Here is a 23,239-nt window from a genome sequence, read left to right on the forward strand (position 1 = left end):
GCCTATCTAAAAGAGCCTTTTAAATGTTCCTATTGTATCAGCCTCTAACACCACCCCTGGCAGTGCGTTCCAGGCACATTTTTTTGAATGACAATCCACTAGCTTCATTGTGACCATTACTAATACAAATTTCATTTTTCTTCATTTCAAGATTTTATTTAATTAATTGAATTTGGTTATTTAACTTATTTTATTTAATTTTTTGCTGCCATGGTACAACTTGAATTCATTTCTCCAAATCATTAGTCCGGGCCTCTGGAATACTGGTGACATAAGCATCATATCACTGCAGTTGAATGTTCAATAAATTTGCACATTTCATCAAACCTGAATTGCTTATCTCTTACAACTCCTTTGTACAGTGCTAACTTTGGTGACCACATGGAACGCATTGTTATACTGAGAACGTGTAGCAGAGAGAGTCATTTTCATGGTTTCTTTATTAGTGAGAGGGTTCCCTCTTTGGTGGCTAAACATCTTGTTTCAGTGTAGGTTATTTCTTCCTCTCAAATTGTGTAAGTTCATGAACTTCAATTAAAAACTCCTACATCAGAAGCTTTTCTTTGGGATTATTGACTGTGTTGAAGCATGTTGTTAAGGTTCAGTGCATTTTAAACTAAATTTATTCAATTCTAATTTGTCTCAGTCTACAGTTTTGCTCCTAATGTTCCCCAATGGAATAATCTGGGAATTCTACAATGTGGAATGTTATTACAAAATACATTCAATAAAATGCTTTAAGCATTAAATCACCCAGAGTTTGATTCTGGCTTAATAGTGAGATACATGCCTAACCATTTTGCCATTCACACTAATAACTTACAATGTTCAGTCAATGATCAATCAGTCAATCTATCTATTTATCCATCTATCTATGTCTGCCTGTTTATCTGTCTGCATAAATCTGTTTGTACAGGAATCATTAATGTTTAAATCAAATGAGAAATTTTAATAGTTTTGCCTTTTTAGGGTCAATTTATGGTGTTTACTAACACAATGGACCAGGACATTGTCCTTTAGTTTTGGAAAAGCAGTCTTTACTTACAAAAAAAAGGATTCTTAACCTTTTGCCAAGTGTAAAATACTGATTACATCTCACATGGAGTATTGTGCCCATTACTAGACATTCTACTTCAAGAAAAGTATCTCAAGTTCTTAAGACAGGATGCAGAAGAAATGTATTGTAATGGCACCAGGGATGGGGAAACCTGTTTTTAGAAACAGACTAGCAAAGCTAGAGTAAATAAGGAGAAAAAGTTTCAAAGGCAGAAGGATCATTAACTAGAGGTACCATATATAAGGTTATTAGTAAGAAGTGTGATGTGTAAAGAAAAAATATAGCAAGTTATTGAGATCTGGAATGCACTGCCTGAAAGGATGGTGGGAGCAAATTCCATACTAATTACGGAAAGGGAATTGGATAAATACTCACAGGAAGGTGAAAATTGCACTATCAGTAAAGGGCAGAGGCACGGGTCAAACTGGAAAGTCATTTTCAAAGAGCCAGCACAGCTGCAATGGCCTGAATGTCATTCTATGATCCTGTGATGACACTCAAAACTAAAAGCTAAAAAGATTGGGCAAAATATTTAAAAGTCAACAGATGTATCTGGATTTGCTTTAGAACAAATGATCTTATTATTGCCATGGCTGCCTACTGATTGCCTTCCATTACTGGCACATTACAAAACACCACATCTGGTTTACATAAGAACAATACAGAAGGGACCATGAATTAGTCATCTGGAGGGGGTGGGGGGGCCACTGAGTGATTTGGTTCCAAAACAAAGACTCTAGTAAAAACTATTTGTAATAGAGTTACATTACGGTAGTGTAGTGGTTAGCATAACGCTATTACAGCACCAGTGACCCGGGTTAAATTCCGGCCACTGTCTGTAAGGAGTTTGTACGTTCTCCCCGTGACTGCGTGGGTTTCCTCCGGGTGCTCCGGTTTCCTCCCACATTCCAAAGACGTACGGGTTATTAAGTTGTGGGCATGCTATATTGACGCCAGAAGCGTGGCGACACTTGTGGGCTGCCCACAGAACGTTCTAGGCAAAGATGTATTGCACTGTATGTTTCGATGTACATGTGACTAATAAAGAAATCTTAATGAAATCTTATACATGGATCTTAGCAAGAAAATTAATATTTAGAAACAGATATCAGGGAAAACTGCTTTGGAGTGATCAAATATGGCACTGGAACCCAAACCAATGGGTTATTTAAAGTACAGTTGGATATCATGCCATGTATGAATGTCACTTGGCTCTATCAAGTGTGCTACGTCAATCAATAATGGCTGATCTGATGGTAACCTTAACTCTGCATCCCTGTAACCTTTCATCTCCTCGCTTATCAGGAATCCATCCACCTTAAAACAACTCAAAGACTATGCTTCAACTGCTCTTTGAGGAAGAGTTCCATGGACTCATGCCCCTTTGAGAGATTTTTTTTTAACCTCATCAAAATGGGTGGACCTCTATTTTTAAAAAGTGTCCCCAAGTTCTAGTTTCTCCCCAAGAGGAAACATCTTCCCCACACACATTTTGTCAAGAAAACTCAGGATCTTTTCTGTTTCATCATCCCCTCTCACTTTTCTAAACTCCAGCAGGTACAGGCCTAGCCTGTGCAATATTTCCTCAGAAGACAACCCACCCATTTCTGGTATCAGTTCAGTAAATCTTCTCTGAACTGCTTCAGGCAAATTTATATCATTTTTAAATTAAGTAGCTCATAGTATTCCATTTGTAGTCTCGTCAATGTCTTAAGGAACTGCAGCAGAATCTTCCTCCTTTTATATTCAATACTCCTGTAAAGAATTCGAACATTCTTTGAGCTGTACTTATTCACTAACCTAAGACATTCCAGATTCCTCTGCATCTGAGAGCTCTACAATTTCTATCCATTTATATAATATGCTTTGTTTTTATTTTCTGCCAGAATTCTCAATTTCACATCTGTCTACATTATACTCCATTTGCCAAATGTCTGCCCAGTTACTTAACCTGCATATCCCATGGCAGTCTCCTTACCCCCCTCCTCACAATTTACTCTGCCTCCTATCGTTCTGTCGCCAACAAATTCAACAGCTATACCTTAATCCAAGTCACCTATACAAATTGTAAGATGCTGAGGCTTCAGTACTGATACCCTTGGCACACCACTTGTTACATCTTGCCAACCAAACAAAGAAGAACTACTATCTATCTGTTTCCTGTCAGCTGGCCAACCTTCTAATCACGGCAATCAATTACTTCTTACACCACCAGCTTTAGGTTTTCTATAATAATCTTTGATGTGGCGCCTTATCAAATGAAAATCTTAGCAAATCCACCATTTCCTCTTTAGCCACAGCATAGGAACAAGTGATGGGACAATTACTGCACAAGATTTAGCGCCATCACCATCGAAGTTACAAAGGATTGGTGAATTGAGTACTGTTTAATTTGTCAGAAAACAAAAGTTCCCATTGTGAATGTGAAAACTGTCAACGTATTCAATGGAAATTAAACTATGGGAACATCGTGGTTAAATCATCCAGTTAGGGATCCAGAGGTTCGGATTAATGATCGTGGAAATTTAATTTAAGTTTTCCCTCCGGCAATTAGGCAAATTAACAAAGAATAAAAAAGATGCCATTAAGCAAAGAGAGCATGAAACAACTGGATTGTTGTAAGGAAACCCTACCAGTTCACTGACGCAATTCGGGGAAGGAAATTTGTTGTCCTTTTCTGGTCTAGCCAGAAAATATATAGTATAGATCTGCATAGATCAGTATATATCAGATATAAATCAGTATAGGTCTGTATAAATCATTATAAGTATTTAAGGTGGAGAAAGACGATTTTTTGAAAGATCAGGGCTATGGGGAATGGTACAGAAAAGAAGTCGAGGCTACCAGGAACATAATTTAATTTAACTGGGGAAAGATTTTACTGAGGGTTCACGAGATAATAAACCAATGGGTCAAAAATGAAAACTTTTTTTCCTTCAGACTATTACCACGACGAGACAGGAGGAGGCGTACTGATCCAGGGAAATTCCCCAAAACACGCCTCTCAGTAAATCCCCCTCTGCACTCTCACGTCGCAGCCACTGCTGTTAAAATTATAGCAGGCCAATTAGAGGTGACATAAAGTGCCCCCGTTTCATAAGTTTTAATGCCATCAAGCCTGACACCTTGCACAGAAAACCACTGAAACACTAAAGGCTGCAGGTCGCCACGGGAGATACTCTGCCCATCTGATTTCTTGTAAAAGGTGGTTCTTGGAGGAAATACCGCCCTTGCTCTCGACTCATTGGTCCCGCTGCGCGAAACTTTGGGAGGCGTTTGGTGAGTTTCAGTGTCAGCGACTGGAAGGGCAGCGAGCGTTGCCACTCCTTCCACAGAGTAAATAAACCTACCAACTCCGCCTTCAATCCGGATAAAACGGTATTGTTTGCAAAGCATTTTGAACGGGCAATTAAAGGAATTATCATTAACTATACTCACGAAGGCGGAAGAGAAATACAGCACAGCTAGGTGACTGATTTCTGGCACAGAGCTCCTGGGTCACGATGCAAGGGTGAGCAAACACTTTAATGCAACTTTGAAATGTTTACAAACTTTGTGCAAATGTGCTAAAATAATATTTTATCTCCATTAATGCATAGATCTCTCCTGTGATTAAATAGTTTTACAGTCTCCCATGAAGTGAATTACGATGTTGCAATTACAGGATCGGGATGGTCGATAAAAACAGCAGCGGGATGCGCCGACTCAAACAGTGGTTAATCGATCAGATCGACAGCGATCAATACCCGGGCTTGGTCTGGGATGATGACCAGCGAGTCACATTCCGGATTCCCTGGAAACACGCCGGAAAACAGGATTACAACCAGGAGGTGGATGCTTCCATATTCAAAGTACGAGGATTTTGGAAGAGTTTGTGATGTTGAAAGTGGCGTGCTTAAAAGTGTGTTCATTCCTACAGAAGTTAATGTGTCTGTCTTCATTGTAAGGAAGGGTGATGTGCGAAGGGAAATACGAAAGGTTATTACGCTGCGGGTAGTTATGACAGTGGTCTCTAAGATATTGGTGTAAAATGTGCACCTTCCAAGGCCGAAGTTGAGACTCTTTCTGTGAGCTGCCTTGCAGAAAGTTACCTTAATTGAAAGTTACTGAGTTTACTGATGTCAGATGTTTTTCTTTGAATGCGGGCTGAGCTAAAGGTGCAGTATTGCAGGAAAACAATTTGCATAATCTTTCAAAATGTAAACCATGAGATATCTTTTTCTGAAAGCTGCGAAATAAGTAAGATTTACCCCTAATATCACGTTTATAACAGAGAATCTCATTTTACTATTTATAAAAATTAACTTCTGAAAGAAAATATCACATTTTTCTTTTTGGTCAGATAAGCGCTTCGACGTATGGTCATGAGGTGGTTTATATAGTTATATTATGAAAGTACGGTAGATAATTAAGATGCAGTAAGTTGAGGAACGCTTCAGTGAAGAAGCTTTTAAAAAATAAGTAACTATAAATCATTTATTAAATCATCTCTGAAAATATGTGATTGGCTGGAGGTATGAAGGAAGGAACTACTGTAAAACTGTTGTACGTTTGTAACTCCACTATCAAGTCAGAGAATCAGCTCAGTCAACTGCATTTATTGGCGATATTAGGGCTGCAGAGTTGTTTGGGGAGCTTTCTCCAGTGACGGGTTGAACAACCTGACATACCTCTAGTACGGTACTGAATTCAGGGTTACAAGCCCCAGCTACTGTATAAAGTCCTGGGACTAAAGTCCAGTCTTGAAGTGTGCAGGCATTATCAGTATATCTAGGGCAATGTAACTTTGACTCCTTTTTGCTCTTGTGTGTGCACTTTGCTCTTTTAAGTCTTTTTAACAATGCAGTTCTCTGATGAAATATTATTTAGTTATGAAAAATATATATTTGAAAAATGGAAACAAGATTTCTGTCACTTGCATTGAAACATTTAAGTTGAAACTCTTGTGTAGAAACCTCAAGCTACAAAGTTTTCTTACCTCTGGTCCAGTCTACTTCTAGACTGCCACTTGGGATATTTGTTTTAAAAAGAGCACCTTAAATAGATCTAATGATTACTTTCAGCTTCAACATCAATAACAGCAATATCTTAAGTGTTTCTAGCAACATATGTCCTCCAAATGCAGGTGTGATTGAGGAGGAGTTTTATCACTTTCCCCCCAAGTGTATAATGCACCAGACCAAAGCAGAGTAATGTAATCTTACATCCTCATCTGTGCACTGAAAAGAATGTCACGCTTGTGTGCAGTAGAAGTCAACTATTATCTTCAGCAAAGACATTGAGCACAGATGTGTGAGGTTACTGCATTAAAGGCTTCAAGTGTACAAAAGTGTACCATGTATTGAGTTCGTCATCAGGATTTACATATTGCATTGTGCTTGTAGGCATGGGCCATCTTCAAAGGAAAGTATAAAGAAGGTGAGAAGGCAGAGCCTGCCACGTGGAAGACGAGGCTTCGCTGTGCACTCAACAAAAGCCCGGACTTTGAAGAGGTGACAGACCGTTCGCAACTTGACATTTCAGAACCATATAAGGTTTACCGTATTGTCCCTGAAGGACAGCAGAAATGTAAGTGTACATTATGTGGTTCTATGAGATGCACTTGTACTGAATTGCAAAGTCTTGAGTTGAGTCTTGTAGATTTTAGATTAAATGTAAATTAGTTTAAAACGTAGAGTAAATTAAGGTTTGACTACTGGAATATAGAGGAGGTGAGAGGGAAAAATAAACTTAGGTGTCATTCTTATCCAAAGTGACATGACCTTTGCCTGAGAGAGATAATGAATTTCATCATACGAAGTTATCTTCGTGACTGAATAAAAGATAGTTGACATCTGTCTGCACAATTGGTTAAAATAATTTGCTGTTGTCTTCATGTAAGAAGGACACTGCTTTTAACATGTTCGCAAAATTTGTGTTTTTTTTGTTGGAGGCATGACAGCAGAGAGGATTTGAACAAGTGGGCATAATGCAGTCATATGATAATATTATATAACAAGCTTGAAGAATGTGCAGTTATTTAGGAAATCATAATAACCTGGGTTCAGGCAGGAAGAGATTATTGCCCTTCCATGTGTCTTTCCAAGCTGATAAAATGATGTGTAACACAGCACAGTTCCTTTAAAAGTTCAGCTGAACTGAAGGAATCACTTCAGTTCATGGAATCCTGTTTTTTTTTGGAATGAAGAAACTCATAAAAATAATGTTTGATTCACTATTCTGGAATGAAGATAATTGCAGTCAACAATGTCTTTGGAAAATATAAGAAGTGATTGTACATTTAGATCTTGCATTGTGTTCCCCCTTTAGTTTTGTTGAGAGATAAGGGAATAATAGGGCATGTACTTAGATCTCACTGGCCACTGGGTGACAGATCTCTGTGTATTACCTGTAGCAGTGTTACATCTGCCTCCAAGAGCTGACAGTAATCCAGGGCATTTATTATTTTCCCAAATTATTACAGAGGCTAGTATGCCCAGCAAGTCTATGCTGGCCTTTGGAGCAATCCCATCACTCTCAGAGCCCCACTTATTCTCTTCCACGTGCTGTTCAGCTCCACACTGATTCTCTCACCATCCACCTACATTAGGGGTAATTTACAGTAGTAAATTAACCTACCAACCCACACACCTTTGGGATATGGGAGAGGATCAGACCACCAGGAGAAACCCATACAGACAAAGGAATAACATGCAAACTCCACACAAGTAGCACTGGAGGTCAATATGGAATCTGGATTGCTGGGGCTTTGAGGCAGCAGCACTCCCTGCTGCGCTATTGTGCCGCATTGATGATGCGGCCGTCACTGATGGACGTGGAGCTGAGGTTCTTTCCAAAGCAGGTTAAGTGAATGTGCTTTGCAAGACGACTCCCATGCAGGCATGAGCATATACACAGAGATACTGCTTTCCTCATTAAATTCTTTTTCAGAAACTCCTCTATTTCCTTGAATAGGTCCTTTGTGGGATGTGCATTACTATCACTTTCAATTGATGATCCATTAGTTAACAAATTCTTACTAGAATGGCTGAATCCTGTGCCCTCTTCAATTCTAAAACAGGTAAATTTGGCAATCTGTCCAATGAACAAGGTGATATCACTGATATGGATTGTAGCCCACCTGGCTCGGATGACCTCGTGAAGGAGGTGCGTGTCTTTTTTTTTCACCTTCTTGTATTTTAAGGCTTTAGCCAGGCTTGGCAGAACTGGATAATGTGACTTAGTGCGTTGGCTATTGTTCTGAGTAAAATGCCTTCTGAATATATAAAGTAATATGAAAGATCAGTAATTTCATTCATTGTGTTATATTGTGCATTGTTCAGGAAGCACTAAGGCATATGTTGGCAAGAGGTTATGGAATGCTTCAAGTCATTTTACCTTCCCAAGTTAAAAATTAATGTGTTGCAGCTAGCATAGCTATGCAAGTCCATCTGGTGATAAGTTTATACATTGTGTGCTCAACAGTATATCTGATTAGTTGTTGGTTAGTCCATCTTTGCTAATGTCAATTGCGGGAAGAATGTGTGCCAACATACCGAGAGACTTGTTTGTTCTTTTGAAGGGTGCTTACTTGAACCATGAGCAGGCAATTGATTTAATGTTGGGCTGAAACTTGTCTTGAGACATGCTGAGAGTCATAGCACACACATTTCCTGAAACTTGACACAGAGTTGGTGCACTGAGCAGAAGGTTGAATATGCTGGATGAAAGTTTGTGGGACCCATTTGGATCCATTAAACTTGAAGTAATCCAGTCTCCTTGGTGGGTGGGAACAAACCCCAATCCTGAAAATGATTGACGGATAGGAAGTCACGCCCCAACTTTGCCATCTGACAATCCTGTCCCTTGTAATTTTATGAATGTCATTCTAAACCTATTTAAAAATCAAGTAAACAGTTTAAAAAAAATGATTAAACATGCAAATAAAATAAAGTTGTCCAAAGCACTTTTAAAATGAAATACAAGTAATTTAAAAACGAAATCTGCCTTGAATTTACCTTTCTTCCTTGCAGCCATAAAATTTCCATTGAATGAGTCGGCTGCCTTTTCCTGAGCCAGGCTCACAGGCAGATTCCTCTGTATAGGTACTGAGGAGATTTATGGTTTGTGAAAGTCACAAGTAAAGCTCAGCCAATGAGATGGGGGCTTTTGCATTTGCCTTGAACTTGCACTTGTGGGGGATAAATATGAGCAGTTTATCACAGTACTTTGGCAGACTTCTATATACATGAGCCAATTGATAATGAATTTATTCCTGTGTTGCATCATTTGTTCATCTGTGGCTGTCCCTGGCATTTGTTCAGCCCTAATGGTGTTTGAACTGAGGAGGCAATTAAGAGTCAGCAAACTGGTGGGCCTGAAGTCACATGTAGGTTATAGTGGGTAATAGAACCAGATTTCCTTCCCTGAGAGAAGAATATTAGTGATAATGGTAACCAGCAGCCAAAATTACAAAATAAGGACCATTCTCAAGATCCTTTACAAAGAGCATTTCACTTACCAGTGTTCACAAGTCTTATGGTTTTGTGAAAAAGCTAGTGAAGAACTGTTAGCAGAAAGACAATAGTCTTGTCTCCCATTGGAATGGCATGATGGTGATATGTAACTTTTGAGTGGAAGATTTACCAGGACCTTTCTTGCCCACTCAAACCTTTTGCTTTAACATGACTGCTGTCACACCGCCTTGCCTCCTGCTTCTGTTCTTTACTATAAAATGATTTTAATACAATCTTTCTTTCTTGTCCCCATTTTTAGCTTAGTTCAAATATATAATAGACTAAAAGATCCTGAATGAACCCCTGGTTGGGTATTTACATGCTTTAATTTCCCCTCCGCCCCTTCTTGTGCCCTTTAACTGAGCCAGGCTAAAGTGTTGACTCCAGTGAAGCCGGCAGAAAGGTTGCTGGGACAGAAATGAACGGTCAGGAGGCAGGGTGCCTTGTGCTTTATCTCCTTGGCATTGAGGACATGACCTTTAAGTGTTGGGTGATCCAGCATTTAAGGATAAATGAGATCTTTACCGAAGAGCAGGTGAATCTGTTCTACAAGCGGCTTTTATTTGCACACCTTTTTGTAATATTGATGAGTAAGAGGACCTCAGTTTCAGAATTACTATGTCAACATCCTTGGTTTGTGAGGCATGATTTGTCTGGCTGTGAATTGCAGGCAGTGCTTTCTGACTGGCATGCTCGTTTAAGTGGAATGTATTCTAGGAATGGAGCCTCAATTCTGGATCCTAAATCTTAGTTGCAAACAATGTAATGATTTATTGGTCACATTGCATATTTCATTCCAGATGCATGTGTTGTCAGGCTTGCATTACTTGCACATGGGGCACTGTGAGATTAATCTGAATCCTTTTTAATTTTACACTAACTCCCTTCACTAAGGGTCTAACCTGGCATAAACTGTTGGAATGAATTCCCCAGCTGAAGTGATGGGGGAATTGCTGCTACTCTCCACACTGCTGGTGGACACCATGTGGAGCCCAATGTTAGGGCCTCAAAGGATGTTTGAGTTTCTTACCAATATGGTCATAGTGCAAACATTGCCGTTGTCCTAGCTGGGCTGGTCACTTCCTTAATGGTACGCTGTGCTCATCTGTTTTTGCTTGTGTTCGCCTCTGAGCCCAGAACTGAAAGAAAAACAAATGGCTGTCAGGAAGGTTGGGATTTCTGCATTCCCACACATGTCTGAAAATCCCAAACTTCCTGACACTTTTTCTGGAAATGAGGCAGTTGTTCCCAAAATATGGCCTATTATTTTTTCCTTTCCAATTTTATTCTCCTTGGTATTACACGTGGCGTCCAAATCAAACACGGTCAGCAGTAGGAGAAGAATAAGAGAGCAGGAGATACTAAGACTGAATTGTGTGGATGTAATACATTTATAAAATCATACATTTAGTCCTTTTTTTAATGGAGTACTTTGCTGTCAATATAATCAAGTAAGACATCTTAGTTTGTGAATTCGAGGTTGAATTACATGGAGCATGTTGCCTGTAAAAACTGATTAACAAAGTTCTTGATGAGTAACTAGTTGGTTATATCCTTTTAATTAAATATTTACAGGTTATTGCAGATTATAATGGTATAATAAAGAGGAGTCATTCTCCTCCAGAGGAGGACCGTACAAGCCAACCACAACTAGACTGGTGGGGTCGACAAACCATTGAAGGTAAAAACAAAAATCCTTTTTAAATAATTGGCTGGTAAATGTTAGTCTTGATTTTACTTTGCATTTTAAAGGGAATATTGTAGTTTATGACCTACCAGTGGGAGTCAGACAGGTTGGCTGTGGGTCATGTTCTCCATTTTTGTTTTGTGCAGTAAAACTGTACTTGTAAATCTGTTAAACGGTCATGATTAGAAATCGTCAGGAAAATAGCAAGTACTTCACCAAGGAAAGTTGACCATGTTCTTTGAGGCTCCCACCAGGATCTTTCTGGTTGTGAAAGAAACCTTCATCAATATCTGAGATAAACTTGGACTGAACCTTCTACTCATGGCTGGTAGACTGCAGCAGATTATAGCCTAACCTATTCGAATGTAAGAAACAGACATGGGAAGAGATCACATGACCTTCCCTTTTCACCAATGACCTCCCGCTGTGGCTGCTTTGCTGTTCAGTGAGATCATGGCTGATCTTTTACTTCTGTATCAAAGTACTAGATGCAAGACCAAGTATAGGAGATCATCCAAGTTATTGAGGTGAGAGATCAAGAAAGTGGTTTGAGAATGGATGATTGAATTTTAGCAACGTCTCCTTAAAATAGAACAGTGAGATAATAGGGCCTGATGCTCATTGTGTGTCTAGGTTTCCTTTCCCTGTGGCCTAAGAGGAAGGATTTGAAACAAGTTTTAAAAATCTGCTGAATATTTAAATTGGAGAGAAATTTCGGATTCACAGCTACCACCTCAAAGGCAATTTGGACGGGCAATAAAGCTATCCTTACTGGAGGTGCCTAACCCCCATGGGGAATGCATAATGAAGCAGATAATGTTGCACAGTGTAAATTCGCAGTTTAACTTTCAGGGCCTGTGGCCTATGCAAGATAGAGTGAAGTAAGGACAGTTGGAACGCTATATTCTTTTAGGTTGTGTTTCAAGCAATTTAGCCAATTTATTTAGCAAAAGGAGAAAAATTCATTGGCATGAAAGCCAGCCATTTATTAAAAGTCTCCAGGCCTTTTGCTCTACCCAGCCCAATTATGCCTATTTCATGTTATAATAGTCACCAGGTCTTGGATTATATGATGTAGTTATCTCACTGGGTAAGGTTTAATTTTCAGTGTGAAAGAGTAGCCCCTTTTCTATCTTTCCTTGTCTCACTTGCCAATAGAACTTGATGGAGATAATAATTTTACAAAAATCAGAGCAATGTAAAAGGTAATTTGTGCTGCCAATGCAGTAGTTAACTCTTTAAGACCAATCTACAAAGATGAAATTAACCTCGCAGGTGTTTGGTTTTAATATGCATCTCATTTTGAAAAAGGTTTTGAATTAATTGCATTTTGTCTTGATGAAAACTCCCAACATAACTAAAAACAGATTAACTGGACTTTGACTTTAAGCAAACTATAAACTACTTGCATGCTCCAAATGATAACTGTGACTATACTCCAGTGGTTATTAACAGGATATTAAATGTATTGGGATGTCCCAAGAATCTATCCCGCTTTTGTAGGACTCTGGTACAATGAGGTGGACTCTTGACCTCACAACCTACCTTGTTATGACCTTCCGCCTTGTTGTTTGCCTGCACTCCACTTGCTCTGTAACGTCTTTATTCTGCATTCTGTTATTGTTTTACCTTGTACTACCTCAATGCACTGTCGTAATGAATTGATCTGTATGAACGGTAGGTGAAACAAGTTTTTCACTGTACCTTGGTACACGTGACAATAGTAACCAATTTACCAATAATAATAAACCATTTACTAATTGCAAGAAGTGTTATAAGTATGTCTTTCTATGTTCCTTCAACCTGTGGGGAAAAATTTAAGAATGCCTATAACTTCCTTTTTCTTGGTTGCAGACTCCATGTTATATTACACCAATAACTTCGGGCCCATGCAACCTAATTCAGGTACCAAAGATACAGTTATTATTCTGATTTCAATCATTTATGCTTCTGTTATTGATGGGGATTAGAGAGCAGGGATTTATCATTTTAAATTTACTTTTGTAAGCACTGCTGGCAGGGCCAGTGTTTAACACTTATTCCTAATCGTTCCTTGAACTAAACAGTCTGTTGGTCAATGTCAGAGGGCAGTTAAGAGTTGACCACATTGCTGTGGTCTAATTATTGGGGAGACTGGGTGAAGACGGGTTTCCTTTCCTAAAGGAACGTCTGGAATTTTTTAACAATTGTTTGCTGGTTTCATAATCCTATCAACTTTAATTCCATATTCAGTTAGTTATCTGAATTTGAATCTCCCCCCTTCCCACAGGGGATTTGGATTTTGGATATCAAGTTCCACAGTTTAATCCTTTTTGTAGAGTATTCCGATTAGCTATTGTTCCCCTGTCTGTTTTGTTTTCCTGTAGACTCCTACTTCTAGCATCTGTAATTCTTTTATTTAAATGTTGCTTTTAGGATTTTGCCAAATGATAGTCACATTTTACTATGGGGGAATTCCGATGTCCCGGGTTCCTATTTGTCGATCCGATGGCTGTAGAATCACCGTACGTCATGCTCCTCTCACCAATGAAGGTCCAGAAAGCATGGAGCAGGTTCTGTTCCCACCTACAAACAAGATTGCGAACCCTCGGCAACAGCAGGTTACCAACAAACTCTTGACTCACCTGGAGCGTGGGGTGCTGCTACTGAGCAACAACGAGGGCATCTACATCAAAAGGCTCTGCCAAGGCAGAGTTTTCTGGAGTGGCCCCTGTGCACCTTTTGCTGACAGGCCGAACAAGCTGGAGAGAGACGCGATAGTAAAGCTTTTTGACACAAAGCAGTTTCTGAAAGGTTTGTATTACACCTGTTGTATCAAAAATAACATTGGTTAATTTGCATCTTTACATCATAGAATATCCAAAGATGCTGCACAGAAGCAATAATAAGCCACACAAGGAGAGATTGGGAAAGGTTTCTGAAACAATGGTCAAACAGGTAGTTTTTAGCGAGCATCTAAAAGGAGGAGAGGGGTGGGCAGAGAGCTTTAGACAGTTCAGGGCATTGAGAGCTGAAGACTAGTTCACTAATAGTAGAGCAATGAAAATCAGAGAGATGGAAGGCAGGATTGGAGGAGCTGGAGTCTTCAGAGAATGGTAGGGCTAGAGAAGGTTAGAGCTCAGGAGGGGCAAGGATGGAAGCCAGGGTGTGAATGCTAAAATGGAGATGTTACTTAACAATGGGTCAATAAAGGTCATGGATAATGGATGCATTGGGGCATGATTGTTGGGCAGTGACAAGCAGGGAGTTGGGTATTGGGTGTTAACCTGCCTCAGTCAAACACTTCCATTGCCACAAATTTATTTCTAAATCCACCATTGTGATTAGCCTGTCTTCTGGGATTACATAAAAAAAACAAGTTTATGTGGAAGAGTGAGTTGCAAATGCTTTCCCTCCTTGGAGACACTGATTTGTGCTGGGCCGTGGCATCTTGGGTTGACCCTTCTGTGGGTGCAAGTATTGGAAGCTGTGAATATCTCTGGAGTTGGGCTGATCATGTCCTTGCCCACACGTTTTCCTGCACAGTGGGAGGGAGGAATTAACATTTAAAGGGGTTGAGATCACCCAAAAATAGCTCACAGGATTGTCAAATGAATAGCCACGACAATTATCACTAAGTACCTGCATGTGAATTTTGCTCATTGGAATTTCTACCTTTTGTGTTATGCCATGGAGTTGAAATGAGATGTGTTAGGGACAATTAACACTGGGATACAACAGTTTCAAAGAAACGTGTTAATATCTTTTAAGAACATAAGAAAGAAGCAAAAGTAGGCCATTTGCTCCTTGAGCCTGCACTATTATTCAACTCCATCTGTTATGTTTTTGTTCACACATTCAGCTTGTCTATATCCTCGTGAAGTCTCTTTGCATCATCATAACTGTACTTGTATTCCTACCTTGTTTCATGTCATCAGCGAACTTGTAAGTGTTACAACTGGATCCTCAGCCTGCCAACTTGAAGGACCCATTTATTCCTATTAGTAGTTGTCTATCTATTAACCAACTCTGAATCCACTCAAGTATATTACCTCCAATTCCATGTGCTCTAACCTTGCTCAGCAACCTCCTCTAAGTACATCCTTAAAGAACTTCAATCGATAGTCAAGTGTAAGTTCCCTTTAATAACACATGCTGACTCTGCACAATCATGTTATTATTTTTAAAATAGCAGAAGGATTTAAATATAGTTTTGATACTGTTGCACAGTGAGGTCATTCAAGGGTACTCTATTTAGCTTCCCAGTTAGAGAGGGAACTATAATTCACATTGGACCTTGGTGAATAGATAAATTTGAAATATAATACAGGTACTACTGTGTTAGAGGATGGTAAACATTTAGCTCCTGTCACTTTTATAGGCATTATCTCAATATAATCACCTGGAAAAACTATCAAGAAGAAGTGACCTTTACCTGATCGAGCTGAAATGGAGAAACGTTCTTTCTGATGTGTGGGGGTTCAGGGAATGTTGTGGGGAAAGTGCTGGAAATCACTTCAGATATAATTATGTCAAGTGGGCATTTGGGAAGATTTTAATATTCCAAAGAAGGGGTTTGGGATTGGCGACTGAGTTATTATCACAGGATGGGAGTTTGGCCCATCATCACCCTGTATCAGTGACCTTGTTGAATTTCCAGACTTGGGCTAACCATAGAAAATTTACCACAGAAGTAGGTCAGTCAGTTGGTTGTATCTGTCCTGGATGATTCTGGGGGACTGCCTCCCCTCCCTATGGGAACAATCAGGAGAAGCTGTGGCAGAATGTTGGCGTCTGCCACCTTCAATGGGATCTGAAGGCCAAATTTTGTTTCATTTCTATTTAGTCCAGAAATTGGATCCATTAGCACCTGTTTCCACACACCAATCACACATAGAAGTGATCCCACCTGGATTAGATTGCGCTACTGGTCATTTCCAGGTGAAATTCTACATTTTGGGAAACTGGCTTGGGCATGTCTGTGCACTGTTCACCTTTAGTTTTTTCAGCATCAGTCCTACTGGTTACACAGCATATCTCCTGCATTGCTGGAATAGATTGGAGCTTTTGGATGCAATCTATGACCTTTGAACAGTTGAAAGCCTAGTAGAACCACACTGTGTTGAGATAGCCAATGAAGTGATAATTAAATGGTCTCCAATTTGACATCAGTATCCCGCAGGCAGCATCTGCTGGCTTCAGTTTTCAATGCCCTAGATATTTGAAACCTCACTTCTGATTGCAGCTTTCTTATACAGTGCACATCAGAGCTGCCTGCTGTGATTTCTGCATCATCCATCACCTGCTGCCTCATGGCATAGAACTCAATCAGGGTAGACAATCGTGTCCATGTTCAGAAGATCAATGCATCAATCCCCTCCCCTGCATTTTCCCATGCCTCCACGGCAGCCTTTTAATGCAGCTATTTTTGTGGCTGCCGTCAAGAAAGGTTTTTAAGACCTGATGTCCTTCCCAGTGATCAGAGTACCAGTTGAAAGTTCTTTCTGCAGCTTTCATCAGGAACTGCATGGGCCTTGTTATAGTGATGTTGCTGGGTGTAATCCATACTAACACTGTTTCTTAAGTTTTTTTTTGGCCTGTTTCACAGTGGAAGACCCTATTGGGCAAGCAGAACATGTTAACTGTACCAAAAGAAAGTACACCAATTTCTTGGCATAACTTTTGACTAACTAAAATTTGAAATTATCCTCTGTGCCTCCACCCCCGCCCTTGTGGCACAGCTGGGTGCTAGAACTCTTTGCTTTGGGTGTTGTTATAACATGAACAATGGGAAAATATTTCCTGTAACGTACTCCCACATTGTTTGTGTGATTTTAATATGCAAATCCTGCTTGCTGAAGAATAACATCTGCAACCCAAATTCATTGGATAATGTACAAAGTACAGGATTATGTTGGTCAGCAATCCTCATTCTGTCCTAGTAATTCATTACCTTCATGTAAAATATTTAAGATATAGTTTTGTCTTAACCATGACCACAACTTGCTTTTTTTTAGCCCATTGTATCAAAAGTAAATCGATTCACCTGCTTTGGGCTGCTCACTGGACCTTGTATCCTTGACTCAATCTGATATGACACGCGGTATTTAACAGGGGAAAGGAGGAAGCCACTGTCAGCATAACGTACTAATTTAGAGTTGGGGTGGTATTTAAAGGTACTCTGTTTTTTGTAAGTTTGTATGGGTGTGAACAGCACTAACCTTAAATCCTCATTGGAGTATATCATTTCCATAATGCTGAGCAAATCACAGAACGGTTATGGCCCTGAAAAATGCCATTTGTCCCATCAAGTGTGTGCTGGCATCTGTTAGAGCAATCTCATTAATCCCAGTCCTCCAGTCCTTCCTCAAAACCTGCCTGTTATTCTTTCTCAAGTGCCCATTCAATTCCCTTTTGAATGCTCTGTTACTCTCTCCACCACTTTTTATAGGCAATGAATTCTATTTCATAACCACTCTCCATATAATAAAGATTTTCTTATACCCCTCCTTGTATCATTTACCCAAAATTTTAAATCTATATCTCTGACCCTTGAATAATTTACTACTGGGGACAGCTTCAGCTCTTCTACCTTGTCTGCATGAGTCATGATCTTGTACAACTGTCAAATCTCCCCTCAATCTCCTCTGCTGCAAGGAGAATGATTCCAGGCTCTCCAGTCCTGCTGCTGAAATCTATCATTCCTGGAATGATTAAAAGTAATAAGTGACAGCTGTGATTCCACAATACTAGACAAGTTTGGAGTTTTCTCCTTTAGAACAGAGGTGACTGAGAAATGGCTTGATTGAAATGTTCAAATTCATGGAAGGTCAAAGTGATTGGAGAGAATCTCTTTGAAAGAAGGATTGCGAAGTGGGACACAGATTTTGGGTAACAGGTGAGAGGCAAAGCTTTTTAACGGAGCAAGTAGGTGTATGCTGGAATTCTCTGTCTGACACAAGCAGATTCAATCATAGCTTATAAAAATGAACTAGGAGCACACATGAAGGAAACAACTGCATGAATATTGAGCAAGGGCCTTGGACTAACTGCTTTACATTAGCAGAAAGCCAACATGGGCTGGGTGGCTTGCTCCTGTAGTTCTGTGATTTTTTTTATGACACACTTTCACCAGAAGAAGTCTTTTATTCTTTTTTTTGGAAAAAAGCAGCAGAGGTTAAATGGTGACCTCACTCGGGGTTGGTGAGGAGAATTGGATTAGTGGACAATCGAAATACAGGAAAAACAGAAAATGTTGGAAATACTCAGTAGAACAGGTGGCATATATGGACAGAGAAACAGAGTTATGGTTTCAGATTGATAACCTTCAATCAGAACCTTTTCATTCAATGAAACGTTATCCATCTTGTGCATCATTACACTCTTGAGTTACAGTTGCTGAGTAGCATTGCACAATATTCTGAGCTTTGTTTCCTAAGTTTGTTTCCTCATCCATCACTAATCATCTGATGGACAGAATGGCCTGTGAAGTGACATTGCATGGCATGGGAAGTATTTCATTATTGGTTATGCCAATTTCCTTGATTTGCATAGGCAGTATCTCTTGCAAAGTGAACTGCTACTTAGTTACCACTATTGATTCTCCGCTTTCTCCAGGAACGTGCACTTGGGCTCGGGTTGTCTAGTGGACCTATTCACTGGTCTCTGTCAATCCTGCTCTTGAAGCTGCCTTAAGGATCCCTTGCACTGACACATTCTGATTTTCTTCTGGAGATCCCTGGCCAATCATAGTATTAGCCATGGTCAAGGCTTTGATGAGCAGATAAATGTGTACCAAGTGCTCCTGACCACAGTATGTTGAACACCATAGTGCTGCCTAACTGAATCAATGGAAACAGGATGAAATTTGTGTACAGTCCAACAGAATTGTACTGTATTCTCAAGAATTATGATGATCATTCCAACTGGGATTTAATTCCTTCCAAACTTGCTGTTAGTTTTAGAAGCTAAATTCAGTGTTTCAAGCAAAAGAACATCACCTTCTGAATGTTATTTATTAATAGATATCTATTGAGATCCAGTCAACCAGAGCCATCATTGGGATTAGTCAGCACTGGAAATGACTGGTATGCAATTCTTAAAGCATGTCAAAACCTACAACCGCTACTTTTGTTTGGAGGGAATGTTAGAGGAAGTTTAGTGTTTGTTCCCACTGGGGACAATCTCTTGTCTCTCTTGGTTATGTACAGAATTGTGTATGTTCGGGATGCAGACAATTTCTTTCCAAGTGCAAGTGAATAGGAAACTGACTGTATAAAATGCAGCAGGGACAGTGGTGCATTGTATTAAAATATGTAACTTCTCTTGCAGCCATGCATCTTTGCGCAGAGAACCCACAGTGCATGCCCCCGAATAACAAAGTGATTATATGCTTTGGAGAAGAGTTTCCTGATCTGAAACCCATAAGCAAAAAATTAATTATTGTGGAGGTGAGAAAATTATTAGAGGGATAAGAATGCTGTACCATGTGATTCTTTGTGCATCTTAGAACAATCATTTATCTGCTATAAAGTAACAGTATGTTTCATTCTCCCTACCCTTTTGCATTTCACAGATTGAGCAGGTGAAAAGCAAACAGATTTTGCAAACAGTGCTTCAGGCAAGGAATTATGAAAACATTAACCTTCAGATTTCCAATGAAACAGCAGAAGACAAACTGATTCTTCATGAACTTTGCATGAACAGTTATGGGTACCCAAGACCTGCCTTCAGCGAAAACCAGCAAATAAGCTGAAAAACTATCTCTGCTTCAGTGACCTAAAGACTTGTGTAAATTGGTAGCATTAAAGGGAAAGTTCCTCATTGCTGGTTGCTAATAGCATTGCCAAGGTACTCAATCTCTATTTGTTTTTGTTGCAGTTAATATTTTTTTGTAACAATACTGCATTGTTGTAAAATATATTTTATACATTTATTTTTTACTGTGAAAAATAAGTCAAAGGAGTTTATATTAAAAATTAGGCTTTGAACAGACTTGTGCCTGTGATACCATTCATTGCTGTCAGGAGACTTGCGGTGAAAGAAATATTTATTATATATTGAGAACGATGGATTTCTAAGAGAAAGTTAGAAAAAATTATTTTCAATGGATTAAAATGAATCTAGTTTATAAATTGCACCTTTTTATAATTGCTGTACAATTTTATTGATATGAGTTTGCTTTTTTAAAACAAGAAATCTCCAGCTGAATTCTTAAACTTATTAGCAGGCAAAACTTGCATTTCAGGTCGGGCAGTAACTTGGAGATGTTAGATGTGATAGCAGAAATACAGCTTTGATTGAATTCACTGGCATAAATCTACCAAAATATGTGATTGTGAGAAAGCTTTGCACTTCTTCTATATTAACTTCCCTGATCTCAAGACATTCCAAAATATTTTACAGACAATTAAGTACTTCTATTTTTAAGTGTGGTCATTGTTATAATGGAGGGTATTTGTTGGCCATTTTGTGTTGCACAAGCACCAATGGAATAATATTTTAATAATGTTCAGTGCAGGATAAGTATTAGTTAGGATACAGGTGATAACTTTTCTGCTCTTCAAAATAGCACTGTGAAATATTTGTCCACTTGAGAGGGGTGACTAGACCTCAATCTAATGTCTCATCCAAAATGTAGCATCTCCAGCTGGAAAGCACTCCCTCAGTACTGCATTGGCATGTCAGTCTATATTTTTGTGCTTGGGTCTCTGAGGTAGTGCTTGACAACCAACCTTCCTGCTCAGCAGTTAGTTTGTCATCAATAAGAAGGCTGACGTATGAGACCAGCCACCGTAGCAGTCATTGAAATTAGTGTCATCCATCATGTGAGACTGTTTTGAATAGTCATAAAATGAGCATACCTTAATTAATGAAACAATACAAACATATTGGTTCCATTCTAGTTTTACTTTGAATGCGATTTATTTTGCTGGCGAGGCATTGAATGCAGCACTAATATACCAGCTGCTGTGACAAAGGAAAACAGAATCTTTGGAAGATAAATTGATGGCAGTCTCATCAGAAGCTACTAAGAACTCCTAATTCTGCATTGGAATCTTTCTTTCCACACCCACCAAAGCTCATATGTTTTTTGTTCAACCCCATTATACATGGACACACAATAAATCTGCCATTTAAATCCTCGCTAGATTCCAAACTTGGCTATGCCTTAAAAAAAAATTCTGATTTTTGACTACATTAATTGGATGTCAGCTTCCTCAATGACGGTTATTTTTGATGGATTGTATTCATATGCACTTCAGTTTAATTCCTCAAAGATGCTGTAAAGGTAACTATTTTTGACCAGTGAAATTTTTGTGTGCACAGTGAATACCCTCAGCCAACACTCCTCTGTGCCTGCTGTTAACCTACTTAATAATGTTTCTGCTAAATAAATGCAAGCCTTTTGGACATGCACTTAATGCACACATGCTAAATTGGGCCATTTAACCTAGCATGTCAATGCCAGTGTTTATGACCCTTGCTTGTCATCTCGTCTTGCTTTAACGCCTGAGTGACAGACTGTTTTATTCTTTTCTCCCTAATGTATTTAACTACCTTCCTCTTGAAGGCATTGATGCTCTTCACCTCAACTGAACCATATGTGGTACAGGTTTCCAGATTCTCGCCTTCCTCATTAAGGATGTTGCTCCTGAATTATCGATGTATTTATTGATGACTCTCTTACATTTGTGTTATCTAAGCAGTGCAGGAACAGTGACAGTCAGGAAATATAACCATTAAAACATCAGATAAATGGACGAAATAACTTGATTCATGACTAAGCAAAGTTAATGACCCTCAAAATGAAAAGTAAAAAAAATTAACTTCTGATGTGGGGAAAAAAATGGGGCAATAGTCACAAACGTGAATAATTAAACTTGGTGCTCCTATATCTATTGCTGCTTGCACAAATACAACACCTCCCACCACTTATTCCCACAAGACCTGAATTATAATATTCAAGTAGCTATAGTGTAACTGAACAGTCCAGTTTTGTTCGTCTGTTTATTCAATAAAATGTTCTAAGGCTATTTGCATTAACCTGTCCTTTTTGCAGCTGACTGTGATGAAATCTTGCTTCAGTCTAGCACTGTCTAGCCAGATCTAATGTACATGTTTCTACAATTGATGATTAGGAAGGGATGAGGAAATGGAATATGGAACCGTACAGCACAGGAACAGGCCCTTCAGCCCATGATGTTGTGCCGAACCAATTAAACTAAACTAAATCCCTGCTGCCTACACAATGTCCATATCCCTCCATTCTTTGCAAATTCACGTGCCTATCTAAGAGCCTTTTAAACGTCTCTGTTGTATCGGCCTCCACTACTACCCCTGGCAGCGCATTCCAGGCACCCACCACTCTGTGTGTGTATCATCATTTAGAACATTTGTACAGGAAGTAGAACATCTGCATTTAGTTGCAATTCAAGAGTTCTATGCACATCCACAAAGAGAGAAGAGTTTTGGATGACTTGCACATGATTCAGTGTACACATGTGAGAGGTAATTTCCTAAAAATATCAACTCCAGTCAGTAGTGCTGAATGTGGTATCTAGTAATGGCTGGGCCTTTCCCTCTGCTTCTGAAAGATGATTTCATTGCTGACCTGAACTTTGAAAGAGAAGTAGAACAGCTACTATTGTGATCATGTGTTGTGCTGCCAACCATGGGTGGTTTTCTAGGTAAAACTCTTTCTATGTTGTTGTTGTTGTTCTGGCTTCCAGTGCAAGTTCTTGCTAATTAAGTGGTTTGATTGCAACTCTTCCCACCATTCATTCTGAGACCCACGCTGGAATCAAGTAGCTGCAGCATGACTGAACAATTCAATTTTGACCTTGTGTTTATTCATTAAAATGTTTTAAGGCTACTTACACTAACCTGTAGTTTTTCAGCAGACTGTGATGAAATTTTGCTTTAGTCTAGACAGATTCAGTGACTGTATTGCTCTTCTTTTACAATAAAGCCACTGACATCTCTTAAAAAGTACCTAGACTTCAGCAGTATTTACTCAGT

At 39.3% G+C, this 23,239-nt stretch overlaps 1 protein-coding gene across 1 annotated transcript; it reads left to right on the plus strand.

Annotated features, from left to right (window-relative positions):
* Positions 1 to 4,234: 4,234 nt before the first annotated feature.
* irf8 (interferon regulatory factor 8) lies at positions 4,235 to 22,254 on the plus strand. The gene is made up of 9 exons (XM_052028271.1): positions 4,235 to 4,568; positions 4,722 to 4,908; positions 6,442 to 6,625; positions 8,118 to 8,203; positions 11,128 to 11,233; positions 13,094 to 13,144; positions 13,655 to 14,032; positions 19,550 to 19,668; positions 19,794 to 22,254. Exons 1-9 carry the CDS (start codon positions 4,561 to 4,563, stop codon positions 19,971 to 19,973), a joined length of 1,299 nt encoding a protein of 432 aa, XP_051884231.1. The 5' UTR covers positions 4,235 to 4,560; the 3' UTR covers positions 19,974 to 22,254.
* The last annotated feature ends 985 nt before the right edge of the window (positions 22,255 to 23,239 follow it).

This window comes from Pristis pectinata, chromosome 13, assembly GCF_009764475.1.
Source record: "Pristis pectinata isolate sPriPec2 chromosome 13, sPriPec2.1.pri, whole genome shotgun sequence".
Classification (NCBI taxonomy): domain Eukaryota; kingdom Metazoa; phylum Chordata; class Chondrichthyes; order Rhinopristiformes; family Pristidae; genus Pristis; species Pristis pectinata.

Bases quoted from the DNA above. Each gene is read 5' to 3' on its own strand.
- irf8 (XM_052028271.1), top strand. The intron at 6,626-8,117 runs GTAAGTGTACAT...ATTCTAAAACAG, and splicing joins CCCTGAAGGACAGCAGAAAT to GTAAATTTGGCAATCTGTCC. The intron at 19,669-19,793 runs GTGAGAAAATTA...TGCATTTCACAG, and splicing joins AAAAATTAATTATTGTGGAG to ATTGAGCAGGTGAAAAGCAA.